The sequence below is a fragment of the Equus asinus genome, chromosome 4 (assembly GCF_041296235.1).
Source record: "Equus asinus isolate D_3611 breed Donkey chromosome 4, EquAss-T2T_v2, whole genome shotgun sequence".
Taxonomy (NCBI): Eukaryota; Metazoa; Chordata; class Mammalia; order Perissodactyla; family Equidae; genus Equus; species Equus asinus.
In genome coordinates this window covers 140866099-140892394 of record NC_091793.1, presented here as the reverse complement: position 1 = coordinate 140892394, position 26296 = coordinate 140866099, and the positions used below count along the sequence as shown (strand labels likewise).

The 26296-nt window shown below is 41.2% G+C and overlaps 1 protein-coding gene across 1 annotated transcript in view; it reads left to right on the top strand.

The window, feature by feature from the left end:
• Positions 1 to 26296, top strand: part of DYTN (dystrotelin) — a 54686-nt gene that overhangs the window by 24937 nt on the left and 3453 nt on the right. The window contains 2 exon segments of the mRNA XM_070506620.1: positions 11197 to 11356; positions 19401 to 19899. Coding sequence (XP_070362721.1) covers positions 11197 to 11356; positions 19401 to 19899 — 659 coding nt within the window.

The following is a 26296-nucleotide window of genomic DNA, read 5'->3' as shown; positions in this document are numbered from 1 at the left end:
ATGCCTGACCTTAAACTGGTCTTCTCCATTCTATGTTCTTTCGGATATGACATCATAAGCACACATCTGCGCTTAGAAAACCCCTGGTGTCTGACCTGGACGAGCTGACCCAGGGATTTTCTGCAGTCATCCTTGAATTTCTGTACGTTCTCATTTCTAAGTTGTCAAGATGGAGGGGAAGTGGAATTTTCATTCCTGTTATTGGCTATCAACTCCATAGTGGGAAAAGATTACAGAGAAAAAAGTTGGGCTAGTTTATTGCTATTTTTTTGGACATTAAATTTCACATCTAATTGAACATTTTCTAGAAAGACTTACCTCAGTGGCATAACTGGTAACTAAAAAGTCTACTTTATACCAGGCTCTCCATTCAGTACAAGGCCTCCAAAGTGCCAGTGTGTAGAAGTCCAGCAGAACCAGTGGGAACAGCGGCCACAGGGGCCTCCAAACCAGTATCTCAAAGGGCAGCTGAGGCTCAGCAAATGGCAGACAGAAGCCCTCGTCATCCAGTGAGTTGGGAACAGAAGGGACCTGTGGATGAGACACGACTGACTCAGACTGCTCTGTCGTGGTGCAGGGAGATTCGAACCTTCCTTAGTTTGGGGAATATTTTCAAGGCGTTAATATGAAGAAGGAAAAATCTGGGAACATATCTTTTACAATAACTTGTTATCTTCAATCATAAAGTGCTACATATTTATTATAGAAAATTTGGAAAAGTCAGAAAGGAGCAAAGAACAAATTTAAAATGACAACCAATCCATGACATAACCATTGTTAATATTTTGGTGTACTTCCTTCTCTGCGAACATTTTTAATATAGTTTACATTATACCACAAAATTTATTGATTAAATTGCTCCATATCAATGTAAGTTATATTGTGAGCACCTTCCATTGCCATTAGTCTTCAAAATCATCTTAATGGTTATGCAATTTTTATTTAAATGAATGTAACATTTATTTAACCCCTCGTCTGTTGTTGGATGTTTGGGTTATTTCCAATTTTTGCTATAATTTAAAATTTTACTATTGAAATCCTTGTACATTATTCATTGTGCATGGTTCCCCAATTATTTCATTAGGATATATTTCTTAGACTGGAATCACTAGAATGAGAAGTGGGAACGTTATTAAGATTCTGTACTTACTGCAAAATTGCTGTTTAGAAGGGATCTGCCAAATTACCCTCCCAGTGAACTCCAGAAGCTCTCTCACTTGATCCTTGCTAATGTTGACTATTACCATATTTTAAATCTCATTAATTTTGTGAGCAGAATATATTTATTTGCCTTAATTTTCATTTCCATGATTGCATGGGATGAAACTTCTCTCCCACATAGTTTAGAAGGCAGTTGTACTTTCTCTCCTGTCAGCGCCCTTGGTCCATTTTTACTGACGCATCAGTTTGATTTGTTAACGTACTTGAACCTTTAAATGTTAACTACAGGAAACCTTTCTTCATAGTTATTTCCTTTTAGTCTTATTTATAGTATGACCTCCTATATAGACGTTTTCAATTCTTAGGAAAACACTATCAATCTTCTGCTTTCTGACTTCTTACACAGTTTTACACTTAGAAAATTTTCTCCATTAAGAAATCAAATGATTCTTGAGCTCTCTCTGTTTTAATGTGGTTTGATTGTTTTCAACATTTAACGTTTAAATCTCCTGGCTTTTGTTTCAATGCACTTTAGAACGGGACAGTATTCCCCCTCTCCCACTTTTTACTTCAAATAAATCTTTTCCTTTCTTATTTCTGTGTAGTGTTTCCTTTAGTATATGCTATAATTTTCACCACTTTAGAGTGTTTTACTGCTATCTATTCAGCTCAATGGCCTTTTTACAAAATTTTAGTAATTAATTTATTATTTTTTATTAATTGCAATAACATTGGATTATAACATTATATAGCTTTCAGATGTACATCGTAATACATTTTGAATTCTGTGTAGATTACATCATGTTCCCCACCCAAAAACTAATTATAGTCCATCACTTCACTTGTGAGCCTAATCACCCTTTTGCCCTCCCCGCCTTTCCCTTTGGTAACCACCAATCCAATCTCTGTTGCCTTACGTGTGTTTGTCGTTGTTTTTATTCTCTACTTATGAGTGAGATCATACAATATTTGACTTTCTCCCTCTGACTTATTTCACTCAGCATGATACCCTCAAGGCCCATCCATGTTGTCACAAATGGCCAGATTTCATCATTTCTTATGGCTGAGTAGTATTCCATTGTGTATATATACCACATCTTCTTTATCCATTCGTCCCTTGATGGGCACCTAGATTGCTTCCAAGTCTTGGCTATTGTGTATAATGCTGCAGTGAACATAGGGGTGCAAGTATCTTTATGCCTTTGCATTTTCAAGTTCTTTGGATAAATACCCAGCAGTGGGATAGCTGGATCATATGGTAGATCTATTCTTAATTTTTTTGAGGAAACGCCATACTGCTTTCCATAGTGGCTGCACCAGTTTGCACTCCCACGAGCAGTGTACGAGGCTTCCCTTCTCTCCACATCCTCTCCAACATTTGTTGTTTCCTTTCTTGTTGATTATAGCCATTCTGACCAGAGTGAGGTGATACCTCATTGTAGTTTTCGATTTGCTTTTCCTTGATAGCTAATGATGTTGAGCATCTTTTCATGTGCCTGTTGGCCATCGGTATATCTTCTTTGGAGAAATCTCTGTTCAGCTCTTTTGCCCGTTTTATAATTGGGTTGTTGGCTTTTTTGTTGAGATGTATGAGTTCTTTGTATATTTTGGATATTAACCCCTTGTCTGATATATGGTTTGCAAATATCTCCTCCCAATTGTTAGGTTGTCTTTTCGTTTTGTTGATGGTTTCCTTTGCAGTGCAGAAGCTTTTTAGTTTGATGTAGTCCCATTTGTTCATTTTTTCTTTTGTTTCCCTTGCCCGGTCAGACATGGTACTTGAAAATATGCTGCTCAGACCAATGTCATAGAGCATACTGCCTATGTTTTCTTCTAGAAGTTTCATGGTGTCAGGTCTTAGCTCAATGGCTTTTAGTTTTGTTTTTACATGAGAATATTGTTTGAATTATTCTAGCTTTATGATACCCATTAACATATTATAGAACAAGTTTTCTCTTTGAACTTAATTTCTTTATGATCTTTGATACCATCAATTTAACTCATATGGGGTCATTCACAAAGTAACCCAAAGTGGATAGTTTTCTTTTTTGTTTGTTTTTTTCTATTGAGGTACAGTTGACGTATAACATTATATTAGTTTCAGGTGTACGGTATAATGACTCGATGTTTGTATATATTGCCACATGATCACATAGTAAGTCTATTTAACATCCATCACTACCCATAGCTACAAATCTTTTTCTTGTGGTGAAAACTTTGAAGATCTATTCTCTTAGCAACTTTCAAATACACAATACAGTATTACTAACTATAGTCACCATGCTACACATTACATCCCCAAGACTTATTTATTTTTTAACAGAAAGTTTGTACCTTTTGACCTCTTTCACTCATTTCCCCCACCCCCCACCCCCCACCTCTGGCAACCACTAACCTCTCCTCTGTATCTGTTTTTTTAGATTCTACATACAAGTGAGATCATATTCTCTTTCTCCATCTGACTTATTTCACCTAGCATAATGCCCTCAAGTTTCATCCATGTTGTCTCAAATGGCAAGACTTCGTTCTTTTTTATGGCAGAACAATAGTCCATTGTACATATTTGTACCACATCTTCTCTATCCACTAATCCATCGTTGGATGCTGAGGTTGCTTCCATGTCTCAGCTACCGTAAATAGTGCAGCTGTGAATGTGGGGGTGCACATGGCTAATCAAGTTAGTGTCTTCATTTCCTTCAGATAAATACCCAGAGGTAGGATGGCTGGATCATATGGTAGTTCTATTTTTAGCTTTTTGAGGAATCTCCATACTCTTTTTCATAGCAGCTGCACCAATTTGCATCCCTACCAACAATGCACAAGTGTTCCCTTTTCTCCACATCCTCACCAACACTTGTTATCTCTTGTCTTTTAGGTAATAGCCATTCTAACATGTGTGAGGTGATATCTCATTGTGGTTTTGACTCACATTTCCGTTATGATTAGCGATGTTGAGCATCTTTTCATGTAACTGTTGGCCATTTATATGTCTTCTGTGTAAAAATGTCTATTCAGATCTTCTGTTCATTTTGTGTGTGTGTGTGTGTGTGAGGAAGATTGGCCCTGAGCTAACATCTGTGCCAATCTTATTCTATTTTATGTGGTATGCTGCCACAGTGTGGCTTGACGAGTGGTGCTAGGTCTGTGCCCGGGATCCGAACCTGGGAACCCCAGGCTGCCAAAGCAGAGCATGCAACCTTAACCACTGAGCCACCAGGCCAGCTCCCTCTGCTCATTTTCTAATCAGGTTATTTGGGTTTTTTTGCCATTGGGCTGTAGGATTTTATATATAGATACATATATAGAGACACATACATACATATATATATATATATTTTTTTTTTCCTCAATGACCTGTCAAACCTTTGTGCTAGTGCAAACTGCTGTCCTTCTTTGTTCTCAGTGGCACCCAGGCATCTAGAGTATGCTGGGTCCCGTCTGTGTTCCAAGACAAGTAAGACAGAAGCCAGTACCTCAGGCAGCCCCCAGAAAATTCAGAACATTGGACATATGGTCCAGACCTCTCCTTCCCTCTCAGGCAGAAGCTGAACTGCTCTTGGATTGCTGCTTCATCAATGTGTCTCAGGGCGGGAGAGGCCACAGCTTCCTCTTCCACTGTCTTGCTGACGTCACTCATTTTTATTTTTTTAAGTGTTAGTTATTATTAAATTGTTATTTTTCTAGAAGAACTTTAAAATCATTTGTAAGGCACCAAATTAAACCTATTAGCATTTTGGTTTGTTTTGCATTACACCTGTATGGTGATGTGGGAACATCTGCTGTCTTTGTGATCTTTAGGACTCTACTTTTTTTGAGTCTTCTTCTCTCTCTCGGTAAAAGGTTGTATATAGCTTGCTTCTTTTTTTTTTAAAGGTTGGCACCTGAGCTAACATCCATTGACAATCTTCTTTTTTTCCTCTTCTCCCGAAGCCCCAGTACACAGTTGCATATTCCAGTTGTAGGTCCTTCTGGCTCTGCTGTGTGGGGTGCTGCCCAACGTGGCCTGACAAGCGGTGCTAGGTCCACGCCCAGGATCTGAACCGGCAAAACCCTGGGCCACCGAAGCAGAGCAGGCGAACTTAACCACTCGGCCACGGGGCTGGCACCTGTAACTTACTTCTTCTCATTCTGTATGTTTCTCACTGAGGGCACCCTGGGTATCCTATGTTAGTTGTTGCTATTATGAATAAAGGCCTTTCCCATTATATCTTTTTCTTAATTATTGATGATGGTATATGGGAAAGTTATGGATTTTTGAATAATCATCTTGTAAAGAGGAACCTTTCTGAACTCTCTTAATAATTTCAAATATTGGTTTAGTTTGAATCTCTTGCTCCTAGGTAGACAATCAAGCAGTCTGGGGAAAAAAAGGCATTCTGGTTTCTTTTCAATTTTTAAACCTCTTATTTCTGTTTCATGTCTTCATTCCTGAGAGAGTCCAGATCTTTCAGAACAATATTGAATAAGGCAAGAGAAATGGGGCATGTATTTTATCTTATTTATTTTGTAGATAAAATTTATTTTTATTTTATTTTAAATGGAATTAGATTTAATGGGGCATTTATCCAGTGTTTTTCCATTAAATATTATGGTGTTAGTTGTTGGTTTGAGATTCTTTTTAATGTGGAGAAAGTCATTTTTTTTTCTTATGTTTTAAAAGTTTTTTGAGATATGAAATCAGAAATGGTTTTGAATTTATTTATTTTAAATCCCTTTTCAGCATCAACTGAAATGATCAAGTTTTGCTAATTGGAAGAATCGCACTAATAGAGCCCCTGGTTCTATTGGAACTGCTGCTGGAACCAGAAGCTACACATCTTTGTAGTGCATTATTCTTTAAATCCACCTTAAATTTGATTTGGTCATCTTTGTATTTAGAATTTCAACATTTATGAGTCAGAATAGCCTCTCTCTCTTAACACTATCTTTGTCAGTTTTGAGCATTTGAGTTTTAATGGTTATATTAAGCAACTAGTCATTTTTCATCTTTTCTTGTATTTGAAACAATTCATCTAACATAATATATATTTCTTTTTTTAACAATTGCCATTGCAATTTAAGAATAAAACCCAGAGCCGGCCCCTTGGCCTAGTGGTTAAGTTTGAGTACTCCACTGTGGTTGCCCAGGGTTTCGCCGGTTCGGATCCTGGGCGCGGACATGGCACCCCTCATCAGGCCTCGCTGAGGTGGCATCCCACATAACACAACTAGAATAACCCACAACTAAAAATATACAACTCTGTACCGGGGGGATTTGGGGAGAAAAAGGAAAAATAAAATTTTTAAAAAAGATAATAAAACCCTAGGACACTGGAGCCTTTATAATATTTAGATAAATTTTTCTATCTCTTCAAGCTTAAAAGTCTATTCATGCTTTCTTCAGTTAACTTTGATCATTTAATTTTCTTTTTTTTTTTAAAGATTGGCACCTGAGCTAACAACTGTTGCCAATCTTCTTTTTGTTTTTCTGCTTTATCTCCCCAAATCTCCCCTGTACATAGTTGTATATCTTAGCTGTGGGTCCTTCTAGTTGTGGCATGTGGGATGCCGCCTCAACGTGGCCTGACAATCGGTGCCATGTCAGTGCCCAGGATCTGAACCCCCGAAACCCTGGGCTGCCGCAGGGGAGCTCGAGAACTTAACCACTTGGCCACGGGGCCGGCCCCTGATCATTTAATTTTCTTGAGAAAATTATCTACTTCATCAAGATTTTCAAATTAGTTATGAAAAGTATTTTAAGCATATCATTATATTCATTTTTCAGATCTTAAAATTTCTACTTTAATTCAACTCAAATATGCTCCCAACTTTTACCCCAAAAGAATAAAATCAAATTTGTATCAGAAGGATCAAATCAATATCTGTTAGGAAAACCCATAATATTCTCAAAATACATAACAACTGGCCAGCCTTTGACCTATTTAATACCATCAATTGTATCATTCTTCCTGAAGAGCAGAGGGTGTCAGGTTAAAAAGATGTTTGCTAGCACACCGTTCGTTGTAAGTTTTCTATCCAGCTAAGAACTATGAATTAACGGCCACAGTGGCACATGGGAGTAATCATGGTGTCATTTGTATTGTTCTCTGTGGCGTGTTTTAGAGGACTGCATAGGGACATCCTTGAGCAGACGCAGACCTATCCTCATTCCCAAGGTGCTGAGCAACTTGGATTTTCTCTGACCTGCCTCTCCACAGAGTGGGCCATTCTAAGCCACGTCACACAGCCGCTCTGCTGTGCACTCAGCGAACCGCGTCGTTCCCTGCCTTTGTGGGCGGTTCAGCTTTGAGGGGCCTGTGCCTAAGTCCACATCCTAAAGGCAAGCTGCGTTCACCTTTGACATCTTTAAATCACTCCAGCGTCCCTAGATCTGAAGTCTCTGCCCCAAACTTCTGAATATAACTTACAGACAAATCTTTCTTCTGCCCACAAGGCCTTAACCTGGCAACTCAGCATCATGAGAGCTGAAGTTATTAAAAAGTAGGGAAAATTAGTTCATATCTAAGGAAAATGTTCAGGCATTTTAGAAGGGAAGAGATGGGAGAGGGAGGTGAAAGAAAAATACGATGAGGGAGGAATCTTAAAAAAACCTCAATAAAATTTTCTCATCGTAAGGATTAGGAATTTTTTTTAAGTGCACATTCTGCAAATCTGTCGTCACGTTTCCAATCAGTCACTCCGTCGCCTCCCACGTGTGACTCCACTTGTAGGCTTCGCCTCAATCATTGCAATCAGGACAGTCTGATCCCAAGGAAGGTCTTCAAATAGGGTCATCCGTGCCGCTTTTCAGTCATCAGAGAGGAATTATCGTCCCCACACAGCACAGCTCTAGGAAGCGTGAGCGGAGCGGGGGCCGTGGACAGCCCAGGCCGCCGTGCGCCTGCGCGCTGCCCGTGCCGGGTCCGTAAGATGGAAGATGCTGCAGATGAAAGAGGAAGAAAAGCCGTGGCCACGACGCAGGCCGTTTCCGCTTCCGCGTCTGTCTGTGCCGAGGTTTTCCTGCTTCGGTTTCCTCGCCTTTTCCTCCCTCTCACCTCGTTTTCGTTTTTAAAGTTGCTACAGCCTGTCTTATGTACGTAGTACGTTTCTTTCTTTGATTTTTTTAGGAAAACGTTTTTAATTATGCAAATAAGACCTGAATCTCTTTGCCTTATATCAAAAATTAAACTATTACAGATGAAGGTAAAGTCTTTTTCACCATAATTCCCAGCCCAGGTCCAGTCCCTAGTTCCCTGGAGGTAAACTCTTGGGGGAATATCTTTACAGACCTTATTCTGTGCATTTTCAAGTATGTGTATGCACGTGTGTGCCCAAAGAGGGCAAACAGCTGGTGTCCGTTAAACTTAAATCCTGAGAACCTTGCACATACGTGCACGAGGGCCCCGTACAACTTTGTCCGCTGCAGCCCTGCTGATGATTCTGAACAATTGGAAATAGCGTGGCATCCTTTCGTTGGGAATGACTAGAGCATGGCGTCTGTTCTATGGATTTACCACGGTGGGTGCCTAGGTGCCAACGTGAAATGCTCCTCAACTGCAGAACAGTACGTACCATTTGATAACACCGATATTAATACTGTAAAGTTCACTGATTGAAAGGCTGTGCTAGGCATGCGGAGGCTGTCTGAATATTTGCACAGGCACAGACAGGCCACTCAGGGGCTACATTAAAAAAACGAGTATTGGAGGACGGCCTGGTGGCACAGCAATTAAGTTCGCACGTTCCGCTTCTGTGGCCTGGGGCTCGCAGGTTCGGATCCTGAGCGCAGACCTATGCACCGCTTGTCAAGCCGTGCTGTGGCAGGCGTCCCACATATAGTAGAGGAAGATGGACACAGACATTAGCTCAGGGCCAGTCTTCATCAGCAAAAAGAGGAGGATTTGTGGCAGATATTAGCTCAGAGCTAATCTTCCTCATAGAAAAAAAAAGAAAGAGTGTTGTTCAGTCGTTAGTTTTCTGTTTTTGCTCTATGCTCTGCTAGGTGCTGCCCCAGGAACGTGGTATTCACTGCTTTGTGCAGGATTGACTTGCCTTGGGAATATTTTTGCTCTAATTTTGAAGGCCTTCTCCATGGGAGATTCAAGCTCCTTAACTCTAGAAATCAGAACTATGTATAAGGATGTACAAGTTTAGAAAGGCAGATTTCAGATCGTTTGAAAGGAGTAATTTCTCACATAATCTGAACGGTTTGTTAACTGTGGACCTTTGCCTGGAAAGTATTGGGCTCCCAGTTGCTAGAAATGTTGGCACTGGGTAAATTAGGTTCACCAGAAAGTCTCCATGAGAATTTCTTCTTGGAAAAAAAAAAAACAGATAAGAACAGAACTGCACTATTTTAGGGCTTTGCCTACCTTCCCCTAGATTGTGGAAGGTGGGGTATATGCCTTCTGCTGTCAGGTGAGGAGGATGGGCCAGAAAGGAGGAAGGGGGTGGGCATGGTGGATGCATGGGAGAAAGAGAAACTGACAGCACTGTGGCCAGACTCCAAGGACAGAGAGCACTGTCTGGAGAGGCCGTCTGAGAGGGTTTCTTTGTTGTCTGCTATCTAAAATCTCTGGGCTGACTCCTTCCTGAAAAACCTGTCGTAAAGGTGTACTTGAAGCTCCAATTAGCATCAAGGCTTTTAGAGTCAGACTCCTCTTCTCCTGAGTGTGACTGTCCGGAAGCTTGCAGGCTCTCCTTTAGAGGCGCCCTCTTTGGATGGCGGCCCAAACGAAACTCCAAGTCCTCGCCAAAATCTACAGCAATTAGGGATTTCGAAGGCTCCAGCCCTGAGAAATGTTGTTGCGTTTCCACCAGAGAGCCGATTTCTACAAACTCCACAAATGTGCCAACAGCACTGATTAAAGAATAAGATTCTACTTCAGTCCGCCAACTTTAATTGTATACATACCCTATAACAGGGACTATTTTAGGCCTGGGGATATGGCAACAAGCAAAATAGAAAAAAAAAAGTTGCCAGATTCAAGAGACAATAAGCAATGATTAAGTAATAGAGTAAGGACTATGTAAGTAAAATAATGAGACATGTAGTCTGTCATTGTGACGTGACTGCCCAGAGGTTTGAAGACTGGAGACTAAGTCAAAACCTGAGATCTCTTCAGGCTCTGCAGTAATTCCATGTGACAAAGCCGCGGTGACAAAGTCGGGGAGGAGACAGGAGGTGCTGGTGTTGAGGCTGGGGTTCTGGTTTGCGATTTTAAGTAGGGCAGTCAGGGACGGCCTCACTGAAAGTATTGCAGATTAGGGAGCCGAGCGAGAAGCCGGGGAAGGAGGGTTCCAGGCAGAGGGACCAAAAGTGCAGACTTAGGGGAGAAGGCGCCTACTGTGTGCAGAGAGCCACCAGGACCTCTGTGTGGCCGGAGGGCAGGAGACAGCAGAGGGGAGGTAAAGAGGGAAAGGGGCCTTGGCCATCTTGTCAGGCCTCGTCCACCTCTGTAAGGACTTCGGCTTAATCCAAATAAGAGGGGAACCGTGGAGGGTTTTGAGCAGAGGAGTGACAGCGTCTGCCCTGTGTTTTAAAAGAATTACCCTGACTGCTGTGTTCATTCTTAAGCCAAAGAACAACTAGACTTAGGAAGAGAAGCTAAACAGGCCGCACCCGTGAACTGCATCACTGGCCCTTCCCTGTGGTCTTGGGCAGCTGTTAGGTGTTTAGTGTGACATGTATACCGTCCTTCTAAATAGAGTGTTTCTAGATAAAAGGATAATGAATAAAGTCAGTATTCAAATTTACATAGCTGGTAAAGTATGCTGTCAAAAGTAATCCACAACATACATGACGGGTTTTCTAAAACACCTCTAAAGCCAAGAAAATTCTTGGTGGAATTGTGTATAATAGACAGAAAGGGCAGCTGGGCGTGGTGAGCAGTGGAACAGTTTGAAACAGGCTTGGTCAGTGTCAGAGAACACTCGAGGCACAGGCTTCTCCAGCATCTTCCCCCACAGAGAGGACCTGAAGTACCTCCTGCTGGGGCTCTAGCTGGTGTGCTGGCCTCTTGTCCTTTCCACCACTCAGACCTGTCCTCTTTCCAGGCTCCTTAACAAACGGTTGAACCGATGCAAAGACAAGTTGCAAGCCATCTGTGCCTCCCAGGAAGAAAAAGGTTGCAGATTTGAAACAAAGATTCATGAGCTCACAACCAGCCAGCATAGTCTCTGGGCCAAGCTACAGCAGATGGGACGGGATCTACAGGTATAAGAAGTGGCAGACGCTGGGCTCTGGACCACCTGGAAGTCTGCCTGGAACTCTCCAGTCGAGGGAGGGCTGCGGCTGGCAGCTTCGCACCTCACCTTGTTCAGCCTCTTCCCTTTCTCGTCTCTTCATGCCCTGACCATCTCCACCTTCATCCTCCAGACTATAGCTTCCCCCTTCACGAAGGCAGTGCCCTGGGAGAGAACAGTGTGGGTACCATTCAGAAACAGCACACCTGGCCAGAGTGGTTCTTTACAGCACTGATTCTTGAATCTTTTGGTCTGAGCATCCCTTTCTTAAAAATTTTTGCAGATTCCAAGGAGCTTTTGTGGGTTATATATATCTCTATTTACCATAGTCAAAATTAAAGCTAAGAAGTAGTTTAAAAATAAACTTAACTAATTTAAAAATGAAAATAATAAACACATTATATATGTAACGTCTTTAAACAGTAACTCCATCTTGTTTTTTTTAAATTGAGATTATAATAGTTAACAACCTTGTGAAATTACAGTTGTACATCATTATTAGTCATGTTGTAGGTACACCACTTCACCCCTAGTGCCTTCCCCCCACCCCCCCTTTCCCCTGGTAACCACCGATCAGTTCTCTTTGTCTATATGTTAACTACCAGCTATGAGTAGAGTCATACAGAGTTCGTCTTTCTCTGTCTGGCTTATTTCACTCAACATAATACCCTCAAGGTCTATCCATGTTGTTGTGAATGGGACGACTTTGTCCTTTTTTATGGCTGAGTAGTATTCCATTGTATATATATACCATATCTTCTTTATCCAATCATCAGTTGCTGGGCACTTAGGTTGGTTCCATGACTTGGCTATTGTGAAGAATGCTGCGATGAACATAGGGGTGCATGGGACTTTTGGAATTGCTGATTTCAGGTTCTTAGGATAGACACCCAGTAGTGGGATGGCTGGGTCATAAGGTATTTCTGTTTTTAACATTTTGAGGAATCTCCATGCTGTTTTCCACGGTGGCTGCACCACTTTGCATTCCCATCAACAGTGTATGAGGGTTCCTTTTTGTGGTTGAGCTGTGTGAGTTCTTTATATATTATGGAGATTAACCCTTTGTTGGATATATAATTTGTAAATATTGTTTCCCAATTATTGGGCTGTTTTTTTGTTTCAATCCTGTTTTCCCTTTCCTTGAAGAAGCTCTTTAGTCTGATGAAGTCCCATTTGTTTATTCTTTCTATTGTTTCCCTCGTCTGAGGGGTTATGGTGTCCAAAAACATTCTTTTGAAACTGATATCCAAGAGTGTACTGCTGATATTCTCTTCTAGAAGACTTATTGTTTCAGGCCTAATCTTTAGGTCTTTGATCCATTTTGAGTTTATTTTAGTGAATGGTGAAAAAGAATGGTGAATTTTCATTCTTTCACACGTGGCTGTCCAGTTTTCCCAGCACCATTTGTTGAAGAGACTTTCTTTTCTACATTATAGGCCCTCAGCTCATTTGTCGAAGATTAGCTGCCCATAGGTGTGTGGTTTTATTTCTGGGCTTTCGATTCTGTTCCATTGATCTGTGCATCTGTTTTTGTACCAGTACCATGCTGTTTTGATTACTGTAGCTTTGTAGTATGCTTTGAAGTCAGGGATTGTGATGCCTCCAGCTTTGTTCTTTTTTCTCAGGATTGCTTTAGCAATTCGCGGTCTTTTGTTGCCCCATATGAATTTTAGGATTCTTTGTTCAATTTCTGTAAAGAATGTCATTGGGATTCTGAGTGGGATAGCATTGAATCTGTAGATTGCTTTAGGTAGTATGGACATTTTAACTATGTTTATTCTTCCAATCCATGTGCATGGAATGTCTTTCCATCTCTTTATGTCGTCATCAATTTCTTTCAAGAAAGTCTTGTAGTTTTCGTTGTATAGATCTTTCACTTCCTTGGTTAAATTTATCCCAAGGTATCTTATTCTTTTTGTTGTGATTGTGAATGGGATTGAGTTCTTGAGATCTTTTTCTGTTAGTTCATTGTTAGCGTATAGAAATGCTACTGATTTATGTATGTTGATTTTATACCCTGCAACTTTGCTGTAGCTGTTGATTGTTTCTAATAGTTTTCCTGTGGATTCTTTGGGGTTTTCTATATATAAGATCATGTCGTCTGCAAACAGCGAGAGTTTTACTTCTTCATTGCCTATTTGGATTCCTTTTATTTCTTTTTCCTGCCGAATTGCTCTGGCCAACACCTCCAGTACTATGTTGAATAAGAGTGGTGATAGAGGGCACCCTTATCTTGTTCCTGTTCTGAGAGGGATGGGTTTCAGTTTTTGTCTGTTGAGTATGATGTTGGCTGTGGGTTTGTTATGTTGAGGTACTTTCCTTCTATACCTATTTTATTGAGAGTTTTTATCATAAATGGATGTTGGATCTTGTCAAATGCTTTCTCTGCATCTATTGAGATGATCATGTGTTTTTTGTTCCTCATTTTGTTAATGTAGTGAATCACGTTGATTGACTTGCGGATGTTGAACCATCCCTGTGTCCCTGGTATAAATCCCACTTGATCATGGTGTATAATCTTTTTGATGTATTGCTGTATTCGGTTTGCCAAATTTTTGTTGAGGATTTTTGCATCTATGTTCATCAGTGATATCGGCCTGTAGTTTTCCTTCTTTGTGTTGTCCTTGTCAGGTTTGGGGATCAGGGTGATGTTGGCTGCATAGAATGTGTTAGGGAGTGCTCCATCTTCCTCAATTTTCTGGAATAGTTTGAGAAGGATAGATATTAAATCTTCTTTGAATGTTTGGTAGAATTCTCCAGGGAAGCCGTCTGGTCCTGGACTCTTATTTTTGGGGAGGTTTTTGATTACTGTTTCTATTTCTTTACTTGTGATTGGTCTATTCAGATTCTCTATTTCTTCCTGATTCAGTTTGGGGAGGTTGTATGAGTCTAGGAATTTATCCATTTCTTCTAGGTTGTTCAATTTGTTGGCACATAGTTTTTCATAGTATTTTCTTATGATCCTTTGTATTTCTTCGGTATCTGTTGTGATTTCTCCTCTCTCATTTCTAATTTTATTTATTTGAGACTTCTCTCTTTTTTTCTTAGTGAGTCTGGCTAAGGGTTTATTGCTTTTGTTAATTTTTTCGAAGAATCAACTCTTCGTTTCATTGATCCTTTCTACTGTCTTTTTTGTTTCAATATCGTTTATTTCTTCTCTAATGTTTATTATTTCCCTCCTTCTACTCACTTTGGGCTTTATTTGTTCTTCTTTTTCTAATTCTATTAGGTGTCGTTTGACATTGTTTATGTAAGATTTTTCTTGCTTGTTGAGGTGAGCCTGTATTGCAATGAATTTCCCTCTTAGGACTGCCTTTGCTGCATCCCAAATGAGTTGGTATGGCGTGTTTTCATTTTCATTTGTCTCCAGATAATATTTGATTTCTTCTTTAATTTCTTCAGTAATCCATTGTTTGTTCAGTAGCCTGTTGTTTAGTTTTCACATTTTTGCCCCTTTCCCAGCTTTATTCTTGTAGTTGATCTCTAGTTTCATAGCATTATGATCCGAAGAGATGCTCAATATTATTTCAACCCTCTTGAATTTATTGATGCTTGCTTTGTTTCCCAAGATATGGTCTATCCTTGAGAATGTTCCATGCGTGCTTGAGAAGAATATGTAACCTGCTGTTTTTGGATGAAGTGTTCTATATATATCCATTAAGTCCATCTGGTCTAATTATTCATTTAATTCTATAATTTCCTTGTTGATTTTCTGTCTGGATGATCTATCCATTGGTGTTAATGGGGTGTTGAGGTCCCCTACTATTATTGTATTGTTGTTGATGTCTCCTTTTAGTTTTGTTAATAGTTTCTTTACAAATTTTGGTGCTCCTGTGTTGGGTGCATATATATTTATAAGTGTTATGTCATCTTGGTTGAGTGTCCCTTTTATCATTATATACTGCCCCTCTTTGTCTTTCTTTATCTGTTTTGCTTTGAAGTTTACTTTGTCTGATATAAGTATGGTAACACCTGCTTTCTTTTGTTCATTATTAGCTTGGAGTATTGTCTTCCATCCCTTCACTCTGAGTCTGTGTTTGTCTTTGGGGCTGAGGTGTGTTTCCTGGAGGCAGCATATTGTTGGATCTTGTTCTTTGAGCCATCCTGCCGCTCTGTGTCTTTTGATTGGAGAGTTCAATCCATTTACTTTTAGAGTGATTATTGAAACGTGGGGGCCTACTGCTGCCATTTTATCACTTGTTTTCCGGTTCTTTTGCATTTCCTTTGTTTCTCGTCCCATGATTTTTGGATTCCTAATTCAAGTAGGTAAATTTCTGTATTGGCTTTCTTCTTATTTGCAATTTGTATCTTTATTCTTGTTATTTGTTTAGTGGTTACCAGGTGGTTTGTATAACACATCTCGTAGATTAGATAGTCCTTTTTCTGATAGCCTCTTATTTCCTTAAATTAAAACGTTCCATCCCTTTTCTCTTCCCTTTCTAGGTTGTTATTGTCAGATTTTTATTTCCTCTTCCTTTTCGTGTTGTGAGTTTGTGGTTAAAATGACTAGGTTATATTTATTTTCTCTTTGTCGTTGATTTTTGCTAGCTTCACTACTATATGCCTTGGGGTTGGTCTTCTTACATTGATAAAGTTTGGAGATCTATTGGCTTCTGTCACATGAAGTTCCATCTCTCTCCCCAAGTTTGGAAAGTTCTCAGCCATTATTTCTTTGAACAGGCTTTCTGCCCCCTTCTCCTTCTCTTTTCCCTCTGATATACCTATAATCCTTATGTTGCATCTCCTAATTGATTCGGATAATTCTCGGAGAGTTTCTTCATTTCTTTTTAGTCTTAGTTCTCTCTCCTCCTCTGTCTGCAGCATTTCTATATTCCTATCCTCCAAATTGCTAATTCTGTCCTCCATATTATCGACCCTACTGTTCAGAGAGTCCAGATTTTTCTTAATCTCCTCCATTGTGTTCTTCATCTCCAGTATTTCTAATTGGTTCTTCTTTATAGTATCAAGCTCTTTTGTGACATAGCTCCTGAACTCATTGAGTTGTCTATCTGAATTCTCTTTTAACTCGTTGAGTTTTTCAATAATGGCTGTTTTGAAATCATCGTCATTTAGGTTATAGATTTCATTGTCTTTGGGATTGTTTTCTGGGTACTTATCATTTTCCTTCTGTTCTGGAGATTTAATATATTTTTTCATACTGCTTGATGGCGTGGATTTGTTCCTCCTCATAGAGATAGAGTTTAGTTACTTCTTCTACTTGTTGCAACTGGTGTTGGGGGGGGGGAGCAGCTGTTTAGACTGCACCGACTAGGAACCTGTCAGCTGTTACTGACTGGACCTGGGCCCCTCCTCGTAGTCACAGTGGTCCTGTGGGGTCCCTTGTCAGTTGTGGGGGCAATCGCAAGGGGGCCTCAGGCTGCTGGTGCCGACTATTGCAGACCACCTAGATGCACTCCCTCCTTGGGGTCTGCAGCAGTGTTATGGGCTTTTACAGCAGCCAGGAGCAGGATCACCTATAATCACAGCTCTATCACTGTCAGAGCCCACAAGATCACACTTGTCCACTATAGGTCCCAGCAGAGCTATGGGTAGCTCTGTGGTTAGCTCACCTAGCTGCGCTACTTTTACCCCAGGGCCTTGCAGCCTTGTGATTGCTGGTTGGGACCTCTCCTCTAGTGCTGTGCGGAGGCTTTCGTTGAGGCTGCTGTGGGAACCTGAAGTTCCCCCCTGGGCCATGTAGCCATTCCACTGGAGCTCCACCTAGCCACAAACTACTTCCGTGGTAGAGTCCGTGGGCCTGGTGGCGGCTGGCGGGCTGCTGCCTTGCAGGGAATTCTGCTCTTTGGGAGCTTCCTGGCATTCTGAATGCTGGGCGGGGCCTCTCTGATAATGGCGAGCAGAGGCTTTCCCTGCCCGTGGGTGCAGGACCCTGGAGTTTCCCCCTGGGCCGTGGAGCCAGGCTCCAGAGCTCCACCCAGACCCCAAACCCATCCACGGGAACTCTGGGTGCCTCTTGTACTGTCCTGTGCAGAGCTGGAGTCCATGAGCCCAGCAGCAGCTGACGGGCTGCTGCCCTGCTGGGGATTCTGCTCTTTGGGAGCTTCCTGGTGTTCTGAATGCTGGGAAGGGCCTCCCTGCTAATGGAGACCAGAGGCTTTCCCTGCTGGCGGGTGCAGGACCTTGGAGTTTCCCCCTGGGCTTAGGTGTAATCGGGGGGGCTTAGGTAGGGCTGTAGTCACCTGTTTCCACCGTCGCTCTGCCAGTGAGTGCACACTCCCGCCCTTGGTGCATGGCGATGCTATGGGGGAGTCTGCTGGAAGAGAGCCTCTTGCAGGTACTAGGCTGTCCAGGGGTCAGGGGTTGGAGAGTTTTCACCTATCTCCACCTCCTCCCAGGGGGAAGTCCGTCCACCTTCTGATGTATAGCAGCACGGGTCTCTGAAACATCCTGAGATGCTATATGGATATCCTTTGTTAACCAATGAATGCCCAATTAGTTGTAGATTCAAAGGGGGAGAGACAAAGAAGACTACTCACTCCACCATCTTGGTCCTGCCTCCCTCCATCTTGTTCTTTAAACTTAGAAGAGTGGCATTGTTTTACATTTTTTACAAATCTCTTTAATGTCTGGCTTAATATAAGACAGCTGGGTTTTTGTAACTGCCTCAGCATTCAATCTGTTGCAAGATGTTTTGGTTGAAGTAGATGAAGAGATCTGGCCTCACACAGACTTGCAGTTGAAAAAGAGGAATATTTTAATAGCCTTTTCAGATAATTGGAGATCTTTCTTTTGATACTACACCAAAACATGGTAAACAATAGTTTCTTAAAGGATGGTTGCGATATCAAATCTGAAACCTGGTGTGTCTCACCCTCTGTTGTGCTCTTTGTGTGGGTTTTCTGCCCACGTGTGAGTTTCTAGCATCACGCATTGGTCATTTGGAAGTTCATGAGCTATGCTGAACCTCCTGCTCACCCATTTCATTGTACGAGGTTAAAAAAGAAACCACATTCATTAATATCACTGCTAATCTCATGAGAAAAGTCTAAGAATTGGGAAGCTAGTGAGCTCATGGTGATGGATACAAGTTTTCCAAAATTTTGATTTTTGCTTAAATCTCAACTGTTAAAATTGGCAACATGTATAGTTGTTTTCCTCACTGTGACAGTCTCACTTCATTCATTTTTGAGAAAATGTTTGCCAAATACCCGTCTGAATGACATGACATGTAAGTCATTCTTTAGCACAAAAGGCAACTTTTGTAGTTCAGTAAATGTCAGAAGTATTTCATGCATACTTTCCATTTCATCACATACAAATTTAAAAGGTGTGTTATTAAGAAAATTAAGAATTTTTGCTACACCATCAAGGATATTCTGAAGTTGATGTGGCTTTTTTTTTTTTAACTGCGAGTGCTGAAGAGCGCCGTGACTATCAGCGCTGACTGGCTGTGCTGCCTTGATTTGTGCTAAGGCACCGGCAGCTTTAGTTCACTTACTCTTGATTTTGCACCAACAGTGCAAATGTCAACACAATGAACAGGCAAAGAGCATCTATGTATCATCGTGAAAATACTTTTGACCTCATGGACCTCTAGAGAGGGTCTCAGGACTGCCAGGAGTCAGTGCTTGGTAGGGAGCACACCCCCTAGATTTTATGCCCATGGCTTATCGTGAAACCCCTCTCGGCATGCCTGCCAAGAAAGATCATTACAAACGTATTTTATTGTAATTCTTTTTATCTATAAACTCAGTACGCTCATGTTTTCAGAAATTTCTTAGGATATTTTTAGAACTTGAGCGTTTAGAACCTAGAATTTCCCTGCAATCTTTATTTCCTATGATATTTTAGAATCTGAGCTGTTCCAACTTTTGTAGACAGTTTTCGGTCGACATTGAATTAAGAGCATAAAATAAAATTAATAGTATTGTATTTAGAGAGGAGAAAGAAAAATTTTGCGCTAAAACTTACTATGGAATATTGAAATTCAATGCATTTATGAAAAAGTTAAGATAAATGTTAATTTTTTCAAAAATAAACTTTTGTTTGCTCAGGCAGTGTTGCAGCCACTACATCCTTCGCCATCTTCCAGTCAAAATATGGTTTCCAAGGGTGACCATGGAAACGGTGAAAGGTTTTGGAAGGAAGGAGATTCTTCCCAGATCAAGAATGCCGCTGAGGATGCTTCTGAACAGGAGCCTCTTCCCGCCCCCATCGTGACTGGCGGAAGTCAAGCACACACACAGCGTGCTCTACCACACGCGGGATCACCAGAGGCCGTTTTGCAGCCCAGGTCAATGCGAAGCACCAGGGCACAAAGCCAAGCACAAAAGACCTCGAAGGGAATCTTCAGCTCCCTACCGGGTTCCCAGAAAGGACTTTTGTGGGATGCCCCCCAGATTGCTCCTGCTGAAATGAACCGTCCTGCTCTGGCACCTGTGGAAAGAAAAGAGACAGCTAACACCCAGGAGGGAAAGGATGAGCTGGAGGAGGACGAACTGCAGGAATTGTTGTCAAAACTCACAGATGCCTTCACTCTAGACACGCTGTCGGGTAAGATTTTCACAATCAATGGAGATAGTGATGGCCAGGGATTCAGGCTGCCTTTTGAAGCACTTGATTTTATGACGTTGGCCCAACAGCTACAGTTCATTAGCGAGTAACAGTCAGAGCTGTGAATCTTTTGGACATCAGTAGCATTGTTGAACTTGATTTCTCCTATTGCCTAATTCATAGGGTTATTATGAGTGTCAAAGGTGACAAACCATAGGCGATTGTAGTGTGGCACCTGGCACATACCAAGAATTCAATAAATGCTTATTATTTTCTTATTGAAATTGTTATTATCAATGGTACTAAAACATATATAACTGGGCAGCCTGATGCCACTGTTTAAAAATGGGAGTAGAATGATGCTGTCTTTCTAGAGGATAATTGATGAAGGCTTCTGTCTTTTAAGGAGTACCATCATTATCATCTTCTTCTGCGTGAGGTATGACTCATTGCTAAATTCTCAATGCTCTTTTTTAAAAATCATTCTTTACTATAGTTATTTCTTCTGTTTTGGAGTGGCATCTTATTTATAGAGTGTTTTGTTATCTTAATATGTCTATATCTGTGTCCATTTCTTTTTTGAAAAACCTAAGACCTTTTATGTTGGAGTGGTCATCTGGAGACGTGAAGCAAAAGATAACATTGTCGTGTGTTTCTGCAGCAGAGGAGCCTTCTCCGAATATTTCTGAGTCAGTCTTGGTTCGCTAGGGCTGCCATAACAAAGTACCACAGATGGAATCGCTTAAACAATACAAATTTATTTTCTCAGAGTCCTGGAGGCTAGAAGTCTGAGATCAAGGTGTCAGCAGCATGGTGTCTTCTGAGGCCTCTTTCCTTGGCTTGTAGACGGCTATCTTCTCTTTGTGTTTTCGCACCCTGTTGCTTCTGCGCATGTCCCTCCCCACATTTCCTCTTACGAAGCCCTGCTCGGATCAGATTAGGACACGTCTGTCCATATAACTTCATTTTTATTTAATTAACTCTTTAAAGACTCTGTCCCCAAATATGGTCACAATCTGAAGTGCTGGGGCTTAGGATTTCAGTATATGAATTTGGGGAGAGAGACACAATTCAGTCCACAGTGGTTGGTGAGCGGATAAACGGGTGTGTAATGTCAGTTGTATATTGAACTTGGTAAAGCCAAGTCAGTGAAGTAGTTATTTGGTGATTCTAAAAGTCTGTACTGTGAAGGGAGTTGGAGTTACAATCCTTGTGTCAGAGAAAACACAGTCGCAAAGATGCTGGCAGCACGCTCAGACTGCCTGAAACAAAGGCAGGATGGGGCTCCTTGTGCCTGATTCCCAGGCTCACACAAGACTCCACCCACTGTGTTTCCATTGAAACATCACTGGAGTCATGATGAGTATTCAAGGCAAAGTCAGTATCCACTTGAGCTTTTTAGGAAAATTTCACATAAAAATTTGGCTTTTATTCTAGAAATTCTTTTGGTATTTGATGTCTTCATCTTGTTTTTATGTTTTGTTTTTGTTTCTCTAATTGAGTTTATGAAAGTTGCTGATTTCTAAAGTGTTGGGTTGGGTCAGCCCTCACAAGTGTAGCAGGCTATATTGCACTTCAGATTCTAATGGACTAGTGACCCCACACATATTTGGAAGACAATACCCAACACTGTGCAGTTTGGTACCTAAAGCTAAAAGACCCTTGCATGTTTTAAGTGGCTTTATGAAGGTCTAAGTAAATATATGCCTATATCTATATATGCACACATCATTATATCATTCAAAGGAAAATCATGAAAAGGTAAAGTTTCTTTCTAAATTCAGATGATGCAATAATGTATAAAGATGCAATTAGCATTATCCAATCTTGTAGAACATATAAAAAATATACGTCTCAAAAGATTTACCTCTGCTTCCATTTGCAATTTAAGTAGAACCATTGAGATGCTTCTGCAGGAAGTATTGCATTATTATGCGAAAGTGCTTATGATATTAGCAGGAGGGTGCACATTTTCCCTTTTTGTTATTATAGTATTGTATATTTTGTGATGATTCAGCAAATACTAATGATAAGATTTAGATTTATAGTCTTATCTGTTTTATATCAGTCTTATTTCTTTGAGACTTTTAAGCATAGGATCTATCTTAATCCTCAGGGCTATTGTTTGCATTTATTAAACACCATCACTCCTCATCCACATGTTCCTTATTGTTTCTATCCTTATTCAACCTGGCATTCAATATGATCCTGTTTGTAAAGTCTCCTTAGCCGTTGGCAATATGGATTATAAGAATACACTCCATACCTTATGCACAATCTATGCATGCTTACCAAAATTACACCAAACTCTGTCAGTGACAAAGTGTGGTCACCACACTGATGTGGATGTGGAAAGGCAGACAAACTGAATTCAGGTACTGATTACCTTGTTTTATTTCTGTCTCTGTCATGGATGCATCAGATAACAGCAGGAAGTTTCTAATCAGTTTGATGTCCCAGTTTTTTTTTTTTAATTTGAGAATTGTTAGGAAAATTAGAAAGATCTACTGTTTGTAACATGCTGAGATTTCCCAAGACAGAGTGTCAGCATGTTCACCCAGTGTTGCGAGTGTCCTAGTAGCTGATGCCCTTTGGAATGCAGCTTTGCTAAGGAGTCAGCACATTTTGGAAATTAAGATGAACTTTATAGGACTTAAGGCTTAATAAGACTAAAACAGCCAGCCCGATGGTCAGCTCGGGGGCAGTTGTTGACATTACTGAATAGAGTCATTCAGTCTCAGGATCTAGGATAATAGGATTTCAAGAGGCTACAAGAGGTTATTGGAAAAGAGAAAGTATGTAGAAGGGGGTCCCCAAACCTCTTTAAATTCCAAATGCTGGGTTGAAAATCACTAGCAAACAATTTGTTCAAACTTGCAGTGAAGGAATTCGATTTGAAAGAGTGTCTAGCACTACTTGCTGCTGTGAGGTCAAAAAAAGGACATAATAGTCTAGTCCTCCTTTCTCATTGGATTATTTTCTTTCCATTTGTGAGTGGCATTTCCTGTGTATCTCTCTGAAATTCTTTTCCCAGCTTCACTCATCCTCTTTGCCAGCTCTTTGCCCTGCAGGTTTCAGGGATGAGAAGGGAAGGCAGGGGGTGAAGTGGTGGGGTCAGGAGGGCGTGTTTGGGGTGGGGATGTGGGACGATTGTTGCTGTTCCTTTATCCCCACCTGGAACCATCACCTAAACTGTTATTTTAAATAATCAGAAAATGAAGCTTGAATTTTACCAAATTGTAGGAAAATAAAGAGGAGTGCTTTAGCAACCTCAGGAAAGAGAAGTTCAGTATTGTGTCTTTATCTCAATTGTTTAGATGGTCATCTTCTCAAATGTTGCCTGGGAATCCTAGGGTTCTGTACTGAAATCTTAACAAATCTCTCTTTGGCTCTTTCCCACATACAGGTAAAAGTAATTTTTCTTGGTGGGAAAAGATACACAGACTTTCAGCATTAAGGTCCATGAAGGTAGGAAAAAAGTCTACTTGGTTCATTATTCATTCACTCACTCATTCATTCAACAAGCAGTCATCAAGCATTACTATGTGCCAAGCACGCGCTGGATGCTGGGCATTCATTTTGAAAGGGGTAGATTTACGTTGTGCGGAAAGTGGCTGGAGAAGGGCAAGGGGGTGAGCAGAGATGGGATAATAGCCTGCCGTAGTCTAGGCAAGAAGTGATGGCGGCTTGGCCTGGTGGATGGTGACACACGTACTGCGATGAGGACAGCTGAGCCAGATGTCAGCAAATCAAGAGTTCTGTTTTGAACAATTTAAGTGTGTGTCACCTGAGAGACGTCACAGTGGAGATACCAGAGTGTCAGGCACCATGGACAACCTGGAGCTTACAGGAGAGGTCTTAGTACAGAGTCGATATTCAGTACATACTGGTTTGCTTCATTACTTATCATTGTAAGGAAGACGTGGGCTCAGTGTGTCGGTTGCCCAGAGGAGCAATCATAGATGAGATAACCTAATACTTTCAAACCACTGTGTCCGTCTTTCTGATGGGCTTCTCTCACATCCCTGGTTCATTCAGGGACCAGACAGATTTTTAATTACATTCAAGTGAATGTTTTCCCATTGTGATTTCCTCTGGACTGTTGACCGCACAGGTATTTCCAGTTAACGTCTCAGTGGGCCTCCACCGATGCACTATATTCATTCAGTCCCTGGATGTATTGAATTCCAGCTGTATGCCCAGCAGCATGCTAGGTGCTAGGTGCATATATTTGGCTGTTTTTACCATTTCAAGGGACTGGGGCTTAAAAAGAAACCATCCAAACAACAGGAAATCTCCCATGCATAAAATGTTTTGCTCCCCTAGATCTTTTTTGCGGTATTTTAAGTTCTTATCACTGTGGGCTGAGAAAAAGAATATACTAAAATAAGTTCGCCTCTGGACACAGCTTTTTATTCAGGGAGTAAAATGTTGCTTATTCAACGTCCTTGTGGCTGTGGAGCTGTCTTAGAGGATGGGTGGAGTAAAGGGGCAGGAACCCTCTTGTATGCTCAACAGAAAACAGCACAGATGGAGCCACAATATAAATCGTGTAACTAACAAAATGAGCCCCTCCATGTTTCCATTTCCTGTGATCTTATTTTTATTAATTGCATAAAGAATGTTGTACTACATGTTCAGTGTAAAATTAAAATTCTTGAGTGCACAGATTTTTTTCTAAATGCATTCCTCATCGAGTCCTCCACCGCTTGCCACCGTTTCTCAGGGGTGACCACTGTTAGCAGATTGGTGAATTTTCCTTCACACTTTCTGATACAGAGCAAGGGCTAGATCGGCTGGCCACAAGATATGAAGGCCAAGCAGGCCGTGGTAGAGAGGGAACTTTAATAAGCCATACGCTAGCAGATCGGAAGATGGTGGACTTAGTCCTAAAAAAAAACCCATCTTAAAGGGAACTGGTTTGGAAATGACTTATATGAGGCAAACAGGGTTGGGGAGGGGCCTCAGGTGTCAGGTGATGGGTGACCGCAGAACGTTGGGCCCTTCTCCATAGCGGATCTGCTGAAGGCAATGTTCCTGAGGAATCTAAGAAAACCTCAGTTACCTCTTATCTGGAACAGACGGGACAGTTTGGGCAGAGGACATAAATTTTCTGCTATCAGGTTATTCTTTCTGCTGGTTACAGATCAGCTTGTCTACATGCAGTTCCAAGCGTTTTTCTAAAGCACATCGTGAGAATAAGATAGGGACGGGAGCATGCGGCCTTGGGGCTGGAGTTCTAAGAATCTTCCTTGCAGGGCTGACTGTCCTTCCTATTTCTTATGACGTGTGAAGCTTATGTTGGGTCATTTTAGCTTCCAGATGCTCCTGCCTGAAGCTTGGTCCGGCGGAGGGCTGTCAGCAGGCCGCTTGCTGATCAGCAGATACTTTTGCTTCCTTCACTTAATGGATCTTAGACATTGAGCATGTCATTTCCTAAATGCTGCATAGTATCCCAGGATATAAATGTACCATAATTTATTTATTGGTGTAAAATCAAGTTACTTCCAACTTTTTATTATCATAAAAATGCTTTATTGAGTATCCTTATAACATATTTTTTTGTACTCATGTGAATGTTTGTAGGGTCAATTCCTAGAAATAGAACTCAGGTTAAAAATTGTGTGTATCAAACTTTTGTTTGCCAGGTGCCCAACCGTAGATCTTTCTACAGCACAAGCCCTGCTATGGCAGATCATAGTGGACTGCTCAAACCATCCATCAGCAGCTATCGAGCAGAACTTCTCAAAGCGTGGTTCCTACACAGCAGCATCATTATCAGCTGAGAACTTGTTAGAAATGCAGATTCTTGGGCCCCATCCCCAACAGACTATGTAGTCAGGGTTCTCCAGAGAAACCCTGCCAATAGGATGTATATAGAGATATAGAAAGAGATTTCTCATAAGGAATTGGCTCCCGTGATCTTGGAGGCTGACAGGTCCCAAGATGTGCAGTCAGCAAGCCACAGACCCAGGAGAGCTGATGTGTGGTTCCAGTGTGGAAAGCTGGCAGGCTCGAGACTGACGTTCCATTCTGAGTCCAAAGGCGGAAGCAAACTGATGTCCCAGCTGGAAGGCAGGCAGGCAGAAGGAATTCTCTTACTCAGCCTTTGTGTTCTGTTCAGGCCTTCGATCGATTGGATGAGGTCCGTCCATTTTAGGGAGGGCAGTCTGCTTTACTCCGTCTACTTATTCAAATATTAACCTCCCCTCCAGAAACACTCTCACAGACACACCCAGAGTAATGTTTATTGGTGTTTTTCAGAATAATATCTGGGCACTGTAGCCCAGTCAAGTCGGCACATAAAATTAACCATCATATATACTGAACCAGAACTCTGAGGGTGGGACCTAGCAATCTGTTTTAAAACTCTCCAAGTGATTCTGATATACACCAG